Consider the following 9,666-nt stretch of genomic DNA (forward strand, 5'->3'; position numbering starts at 1 on the left):
ACTTTGCAGACTTTGATAGACTATGCAGTACTTTGATAGACTATGCAGTCTATCAGTTTATTATGAATTACACAAGTCAGGTAAAAAATAAACAATAAATTAAATACTGATATAAATATATACCAAAAACAACAGCAAAATATCATATATGTATATATGCATCTAAAAAAATGCTACAAACAAAACTTAACAATAGACTTGTGAAGTAAATTAGGGAAAAAGTTAATCAGTACAAATCAACATGATTATCTAAATCTTATATAAATAACAAATATCAGGTACCTAGGCACAATGTGATCATAATTTCAAAACAAAACTGCCCAAATTCTTCTTGATGTTGATCGAACCACAAAAGTCTTCTTTCAAAATATCTAAATTTTTTATATTTGTTTAACTTACTGGTATTTGAATAATGTTAAGCTTTTGTCACCAGTATACAGCCAGGATAGACCAGACTCTAAAGTTTTTACTTGTAATCTCTTTAACTTCAAATGGACAGTTCAAATATCAAGGCAGGGTAGATCTATTACACATATATAACAAGGTAAGTGTTATATAGGTGTTATTGTTGTAATTTCATATTATGATTTTTGAGTCAGTCCGACCATTTCCTCAGAGACTGTCCAAAGTTTAGCTGCAGCTTCATCATCATGTGCTTGTGGAGCTTCTACCTTGACAACACAATCACTGTAAAATATGATACAAAATTGTTATGTTTTTTTATGTACCACTTTAATAGAAAGTTATGTACCACTTTAATATAACAGCATTATAATCATCTACACTTAGAAAGATACTGTAAGTGCAAAATTTTAACCAAGTATTGTTCTTAATTCACAATGGGCCACATTAAAGTTAAAATTTAGCCTTGGATAGTGACCAACAAAATTGATCCCAAAGACAGGTATTAAGTTTTATGTGAATACTTTCAATAGTTATAAAGAATGATGTTGCACTAAGAATGTTCAAACAAGAGCTGTCATCCAAGTGACAAATGCCCCCAAAAAGGTTTCTTTCATGAAAAGAAAATGAAAGTAAGTAATTGCTTAATATTGTTCTTTGTATTATTGTACCTAAAATATCTAACTGTGATAGCATGAACCTTCAAAATATAAGTGTGACCTTGACCTTTGAAGAAGGGATTTGGTTCCTGGACACGACAGAATGTTGTTATGAGATAGACATTTGTGCGAAGTTATTTCAAAATCCCTCGATGTATGACAAAGTTACAGTCCGGACACAAATGAAGTGTGGATGCACAGACGGACGGACGGTGCGATTTTAACATGCCTCCCTTCGGGGTCATAAAAAAGCCATAATTATGTCAAAATGTCAGAATTATGGGACATCGAAATTTACCTCCAGTTATGATCATGTGCTAAGTTTCAAGTGAAAACCATTAACAGTTTTTAAGATGGATGTTATATGCAAAACATTGATCAAGATTATTTTCCAAATTGAATAGAATTCAATCAAAATTCATGCTAGAAGTACAGGCCTTGTACATTGTAGTATAGTGACCTCCAACTATGATCCTGAAGTGATGTTGCATGCAAAATTTGAGCAAAATTTTAAACTACAACTCCGGGAGTCGCCTTGTGAACAATATAGCTGTCACTTAGGCATTTTCTTCTGAAACACTGCTCTTACAATGTACATGTACCTTTAACTTTAGTTGCATTTGAACTGATTGTAACAATGTTACATGAGGATTAATAAAACTGTTATATTATCAAATATACAAATACCATGGAAAAGTGTTACATTGACAGATCAAATGGAGTACTCTGTGATGGATTCTTTACCACTGCACTTCAGGTCAATGGAAAAAGCTAACATACTTAATTTGGAGTCAATGAAACTTATAGTGACCAAGTTATGCTCTGGACAAGCCTATTAAGTAAGGAAATTAACAAAGGGAATAATTAAAAACTTATGATGTGCAAAGTACAAGTTCTTGTGCACTGCACTTCTTCTCAATGAGATCTTTTATCCTATGAAAGTTTAAGTCAAAAGCAAGTGTAGGAGAATTGGCCTGGACAAAAATAAAGTTTTATAATAAACAAAGGGCAATTACTCTAAAATCATAAAGTACAGAGTACCAGTTCTTGTGCACTGCACTTCTTCTAAATAAGATCTATCATCGTATGAAGTTTCAAGTCCATAGCTTTAATACTTTAGAAGAAATGGCCTGGACAACAATAAAGTATCAATATTAACAAAGGGCAATAACTCAAAAATTAAGAAGTGCAGAGTAATGATTCTTGCATACTTCACTTCGGGTCATTATAAGAAGCATGCATACCAAGTTTGGAGTCAATCCAACTTAAAGTGATTGACTTATGCTCCAGACAAGATGAAGGGGACAACGATGCCAACGGCAAAAGTTACCCCTGTATGTTGCCTTTTCAAGGCGTCACAAAGAGTCAAATTCTGTCAAAATCCATGCAAGAGTTATGACCCTTGGTAGACAACAGTATTTTAACAAAGATTTTAAGCTGTGCAAGTTTTATAAAAATAATGATCTCTGGAAGCAGCCCAGACCAATTTAAACACCAGGGGCATAATCTAAACATTGCTTGTGAAGAACCATGAAGAGTTGTTCTTTACATTGAACACTGATGATGCATAATGGACACTAGGCACTCACAAAATCTCACCATGAGCACCGAGTGCTAAAAAAGGACTCTCCAATATGCAGCAAGTAAATCATTGATTAAATCTGCCCAAGGACTACTCATTCTTTCATCAATTAGTCTGTACATGTATGTGCACTAGATCTTTACCTGAAATATTTTCCAGACACATCAGTGAGATCTTTAGAAACAGCACAGTGAATTGTAGTTTGTGCACCCTGTATTGGAGTTTTGAAGACTAATAAAATCACAGGGACAAATAAAATTCTACGCCACAATGTTGTATCCCTATAGCGACCAAGTTCAGTTTTGATTACACCTGGGTGGAGAGAATTGGCAGTAACACCCGTCCCTACAAGATGAAAACAACATCTCAACTTTCATGTAAAACATGCAACTCACACATCTACTAGTATACTGTGAAAACATTTTTTGAAGAGTATAGACTATTCTTGTTTCTCATTATGTCAACTTTTTTATCTTTTTCATAGAACCTACTTACTATCTATCAATGTTGGTTTAACAGAATGATTCCCCATCCCCTACAAGTGAATACCTTCCAATCAAAATATTTCCACAGTATGCTATATTCATAATGATAAGAACAATGAACATTATTTCCAATGCACCCTTTCCTGGCATTTTTCTATGTCTGGTTTAAAAATACAAGAATGCATTAGAATAATGTTTACTGCCTCTTCCGAAAATAATCAAATTATGTATACCTGAAGTATTTTCCTGATGCATTATCAAGGTCAGGGCTAACAGCACAATATATAGTGGTCTGAGCCCCTTGGACAGCTGACTTAATGAAATGTTTGACTAGGCCATGATAAATTACATTGAGAAATATTCTCAAGGGTAAAATCTGAAGGTCTTTGAATCTGACAAGCTCTGTATCCACAGCACCAGGGTGTAAGGAATATGTTGTCACTTCAGTTCCTGTAATATGCCCACAATAAAAGAAAGCACATAAAGCCTAAATGACACTATCAAGACAGTATTCTATGCAATGGTGTCTTCTGTTTTAAATGCAACATAACCATGACATATATGTTTTCAAAGTTGAGTTTATACAGAGTTTACTTTAGTTTGATTGTGTAAAAACCTAGAAGCTATGAGACACTCTCAAATCCATTCCTGGAACCAACTAAGCAATGAATTTAAAGTTTCTTGCTCAAGAAAACAACAGCTTGCCCCTGACTTGTTTGAACCCAAGCCAGTAGCAGTACTTAGATTACTAGTCCCATGTGCTATCCATTCTTACCATGCTGCTACATATATGACTTTCCATCTGTACACCACAAACAGTAACTGTATTCCTTATTATTATTATCATGGTTTTCTCATGTTTAAAATATGTATTGTTTTGTCTTGTGCTGCCATAATACTATATGTATTGGGAATGACATTGTATATATGTTAAAGCAGCATGCCTTCAGATGAGCCAAAGTATTTTGATAAAATCAAACTTGAGAAAAATGTACTAAGACTTAAGGAAAAGTAAAATGATCCAAGATTCAACTAATAATTTACATGTTATGTGCGATTAATGACTGATTTTTTAGTATTTATAAATATATTTCTACAGCATTACTAATGCAGTTAAGCCTTTTTGGTGATTTACGTGGGTTGTAATTGTCATTGATAAATCGTAATTTGCTTCCTTTTGGTTACTTCACAATATTATATTTTTAAATACATTTTAAAAGTTTCCATGAAAATAAGCAAGAATCTGGAAGCTTGCTGCTTTAAAGCCAAATAAACATTGACTTGAACATATCAAATGTGAGCCACTATAAGGCTTTCAAGCCCTGATTGGCATGTACTATAACATAATGACCTTACCTTGTAAACGTTTACTCAGTTCCCTGGTAAAGAGAACATTGGCTAATTTACTCTGAGAATATGCTTTAGCTGGTGAATACGACTTCTCTGAATTTAAATCATCAAAGTTAATGGTTCCTCCTGAAAAATATACCAATGTACACATGTACCTTTCATCTATACATACATGTATATTTACTTTCCCTAAATATTCTAGTATTTTTTTTAAAAAAAAATTATGGAGTCAAAGCAATGTTTAATCTGATAATAAAGGTCTGTTATTGAACTTTTTGTAGCATCAAAAAGTTAATGTAGTATTATTTCTATATACAGCAATATCTTTAACATGAACTGTCAAAGTTTTTTGTTCTTTTATATAAACTTGCTTAATTGTGAAAATATAAGTTTAATAACAAGATTTGGAATATGAAGTCAACATGCATCTATAATTTCAATCTTTTAATAAAATATTTAAATTTACATGTAAAATATTATAAATACCTACTTTCATGTGCCAGGGAAGAGACATTTATAATTCTACTAGGTGCTGATTTCTTCAACAAATCCAGTAATAGGTTTGTAAATAAAAAATGTCCTAGATGGTTTGTACCAAATTGCATCTCAAAGCCATCTTTTGTCTTCCAATAAGGTGTCCACATCACACCTGAAGTAGTTAAAATAGTATAGTTCATAATAACAGCATACATGTCTACACAAAGTAACAGATACAAGAAACAAAGCAAAGATTATATGGGAACTGTCAATCATAATTTTCAGGAGTTTTCAATACAATATAGTCAATATTGTACAGTGAATGGATGTGTGTGCCAATCATGACACAGAGAAGACATTAGGTTTATGTTGATTGTTTGAGTTTTCAGTCACATCAATGTCACATATATTATCACTGTTTAAAGGCCCATTATGCCTCAGAAATGCTTTTATTCTTTCATTTTTCAAGAACCTTTTATTGGTGATCCTGCTATAATTTCCAAAAAGTTACTGACAGGCCAATAACCTGAACTTTCTTTTGCTTCTGTACCTTTTTGGAAATTAGTACAGTTATAGTGGTTTATTATTTTGTTAAAGTCAAAGTACTACTTTGTTTACATGTTGATACTTTTATGACAAAAGATATCACATTCAGTGGTAATAAGCATCTAACATGCTCTAAAACCATTATTCAAGGTTATTAAGTTAATGTTTCCCCTTTCTAAAGAAGGAGAAAATTATTTGTTTCTGTAAGACAATCACTTTCTTCAATTTTGCCCCTAAGTTGATACAGGAAGACTGCATGGAGACCTCAAATGTTTGTTGTTCAATTTCTTTAACTACAAACATGCCTGCTAGTAGAGCAAGCAACCTTTTGCATACTTGTATGATGGTGTAACATTTATTTTATCAAAGAAATCATTTATCACAGACACGTGCTGCTTTTGCGACTGTGTATAAATGGTATAACATGACCGTGCATAAATTTTTGATGTTTGCTTTATACAAGCATTCAGTTTTAGGACACTAATAATAGCAATATGGGCATGTCACTGAAAAAATAATTCTTTTTACTGTAAACAGTTCTTATTTTGGGTATGAGATATAAATAGAATATTATTTTAGTGTAGATTCATTACTTAATTTACTGAACACGTTTAATAAAATAATATTATGCTCACTAGAGGCTTGCATAGTATAATTTTATTCAACAAGTTCAATAAATTCTGTATTGAACCCACACTCATTCAATATCCTCTATGTCCTAAAATAAGCAGATCTGTTTAAATAGTAAGAAAATCAATATGTACTAGCTATTGTTCCCTTAACCAATAATACATTAATCTTTAGCACATCAAAATATTGAAAACTTGTAATCACATGCAAGTATCAATGTCAACTCATTCATTCCTACAAAAGAAATTATCAGAATCATTTTTACCACAAATTATCACTGCATATTTTACTATCATTATTCATACCTGCATTATTAATGAGAACATCAAGCCGTGCCTCCTTTTTAATAACATCATCGGCACACTGACGGACAGATTTTAATGAACAAAGGTCTAGAACATACACAACAACATCTTTATTGCCTGTTGATTTTCGGATATCTTCTGCTGCTCTTTCGGCTTTAGTTATGTCACGACATGCAAGTAAAACTCGTGCTCCTGAAAATACATTTTAACCAGAATTATTCTTTAGAAGAAATTTTAAGAATCATGTGAGTGTGAATGTTTGAGTGCTTGCACATTTAACAAGTGCATTTTAATAAAGATTGACTGCATTTCTGCTGATATTGCAATTCATTTATAATACACGTTACTCGTTCCCATTCAAATATTGTTCAGCTGTTGTGATAATATATTTAATGATTCACCATGTCTGAAATTCACTGTTATATTCTAGTAATCTACATGTATTTAATAAGTATCATCATGTAGGTGTATTGTAAATAAGAGACATTAAAACAGAGCAGCCAAGCTTATCTGGATTGATAACTGAAATAATAATCTAATAAATCTACAAGAAAAGAATTATTATACAGTTTTTTTAGAGATCTTATTATAAATATAGATACTGAATCTGTATGTACATTACATATACATCATGTAATGTTTAAGCTACTGAATCTTTGTTTCTGTTAAATAATAAAACTGTAAAATGACCTAAATGTCTTATTTTGTTTTCTGTATCACTAAGAGTGAGTAAATATGTACCTCTGCTAGCTAGATCTTTAGCAGTTTCCTTGCCTATACCTGTATTAGCACCTGTTATAAGCACTGTTTTACCATTCATGAGAGCTTTACTCCTGCATACACCACCAGCCATGTATCTTTTCAAAGCAATTAATCCACATGCTGAAATAAGTCATAATGAAAAATGAAGAATATATAAATATAATGTTAGTAATCTACATGAATAGAAAGTACAGTCATAAAATTAGCTTTTAGTGATTTCAACTTTATCTTTTTTAAAAAGTTTAAGACATGTCAGTACTGGTGCCCAATGCCCATCTGCCTATTGTTAGTGCTTGTGCCAAACTAACATATGCTTTCAGTAGTTCAAGAAATACAGACTTATTAGACTGTATAAGAGGAAGTACAAAATTGCTGTCTTACACAAACCTGAATTTGTATTTAGCATGTTGTCATAATGAATTAAAAATATTGCAATTGCAGGCATCATCACAGAGCTATATTTACTGTAGTAAAAGTCTCTGGCATAATGAATATACTTTTAACACTTCAAGAGATATAGAGTGACACAAAGTTGTTGGCTGATACCCTTAATTTTGACTATGACCTTGACCTTGGAGAGACTGGGGTTTAGCAAGTTGCATTAATTTGATAGAACATTTAAATTTGATCCATTTAAAATGAATATCCTCCAAGGGTTGATGTCCTAATTTAAACACTTTAATGTCTACCCTAATGTTTTCTATTAGCCACTTTTACACCCATAAAAATCAGAAATTATAGTCACACAGAAGAACAAAAGTTTCCCTTTTTTATTACATCTGACATCAAAACTAATGTTCAATTTATATGTATATGCTGAATAGGGCAATTTATATATGAATACTGCCAACCTCTCCTACACGCAAGATTTGTGCATGTTGGTAAATGTTAATGAGTGGTGTGACAGAAAGTTAAAACCTGAAAAAGAACATAATCAGGAAGATTTCGAGACGTTTCGGCCCCAAGACGTATCGGCCCCAAACTACCCAAGACGTTTCGGCCCCGGACGTTTCGGCCCTTTACCAAATCGGCCCCAGAATATGTATTGTATTTTAACCGATACATTAATAACATTTAAATGATAAAATGAATCAATTAATATATATATTTAATCATTTTGTATAAAAACTAGATTATAATAGTAGTAGGGGAAAAGTAATCAATACAAACAGAACAGAACATAAACTTTATTTGAAAAAAATATAATACACAAACAAACAATTATTTACAACATATATAGATAATATTTTATCAATACAAACAGAACAGAACATAAACTTTATTTGAAAAAATATAATACACAAACAAACAATTATTTACAACATATATAGATAATATTTTATTAATACAAACAGAACAGAACATAAACTTTATTTAAAAAAAATATAAATAATAAATAATTATTTAAAGAATTAAAGTGTCATAATTGTTTAATTCTTATTTAATTATTATTGTTAATCAATCAAGCAATATACTATAGTGGGGCCGAAACGTCTCGCGGAAAAGGGCCGAAACGTCCAGGGGCCGATTTTTCGACTGGGGCCGATTTGGTTTGGGGCCGAAACGTCCTGTTTCCAATCAGGAAAGTGTGAAACTTTGTAGGAATTTATGTGCCTAAATGGACACCATACTTTACATTTCGGTATCATTGTGCTATACCATCGAGTTCATGTCCAAAACATGGCTGATTGGTGTAGATGTTTCTAATTCAAATCTTTGACTTATTACTCTGCTATAATAATTACTTAAATTAGTAATTTACTAATCGGACACATGCACCATCATTTGATATCTGTTTTGTCAATGATAAAGGGTGAAAATGAGTAAAAATAGGTCAACAATTGTAAGAATTTAACAATCCTTTGGTATATTCTTCATGGCCATAACATGATAATTATGCAAATTGAATGATCAATGATGACAAAGAAATTCAAAGTGGAATTGTGTAACTTTATTATCCGGTTTCTGTTCCTGTCCGAAATCTATAACAGTCAAGCAAAAAATGCAACATTTCTAACCTGTAGTAACTGTACATGCTATTGCAATCTTGTGGTCTTGAACAAATTCTTTTGCAGATGCCGAAACATCAGTCAAATTTTTCAACGGCATTGTGTTAAATCTTTAAAATTTTATTTAAATCAGTGTCATTTCATTTCACTTTGGAACATTGATAATAGCCGTATTTACACACCGGTATGCCTAGCTAAATTCTGGCATTATTACCGTATTCGTACGTAAGGATCCCATGACATTTCCACAATTGCTTAAAAACGAAAACGATACAATTTAAGAACTAGAAGGAGGAAAGGAGTTGAGCCCTGATAACTGTGAAGTATATTCAGAATAACAAGAAAAAGAAACCCTGTAAATTTTCCTTATACCCTCCATATACATTATAATGTAACTTACATACATGTAATACATGTATATTCAACCAAAGAAGCTAAATACTTAGGGGTAAAAACTTT

General features: G+C 31.9%; 1 protein-coding gene across 2 annotated transcripts; it reads right to left on the reverse strand.

The window, feature by feature from the left end:
- Positions 1-57: 57 nt before the first annotated feature.
- LOC132751684 (retinol dehydrogenase 13-like) lies at positions 58-9,386 on the reverse strand. Of its 2 annotated transcripts, none has more exons than XM_060741902.1 (7): positions 9,217-9,386; positions 7,178-7,318; positions 6,437-6,628; positions 4,969-5,127; positions 4,485-4,604; positions 2,787-2,988; positions 58-687 (listed from the first exon to the last, which is right to left on the reverse strand). In XM_060741902.1, exons 1-7 carry the CDS (start codon positions 9,305-9,307, stop codon positions 582-584), a joined length of 1,011 nt encoding a protein of 336 aa, XP_060597885.1. In that variant the 5' UTR covers positions 9,308-9,386; the 3' UTR covers positions 58-581. The 2 variants fall into 2 exon arrangements, with proteins under 2 accessions (XP_060597885.1, XP_060597886.1); XM_060741903.1 differs by lacking the exon at positions 58-687 and adding an exon at positions 3,362-3,578 and having other exon boundaries at positions 2,793-2,988.
- Between the last annotated feature and the right edge of the window lie 280 nt (positions 9,387-9,666).

This window comes from Ruditapes philippinarum, unplaced genomic scaffold (genome assembly GCF_026571515.1).
Source record: "Ruditapes philippinarum isolate M1 unplaced genomic scaffold, ASM2657151v2 ctg7380_1_1_1_1, whole genome shotgun sequence".
In the NCBI taxonomy this organism is placed as follows: domain Eukaryota; kingdom Metazoa; phylum Mollusca; class Bivalvia; order Venerida; family Veneridae; genus Ruditapes; species Ruditapes philippinarum.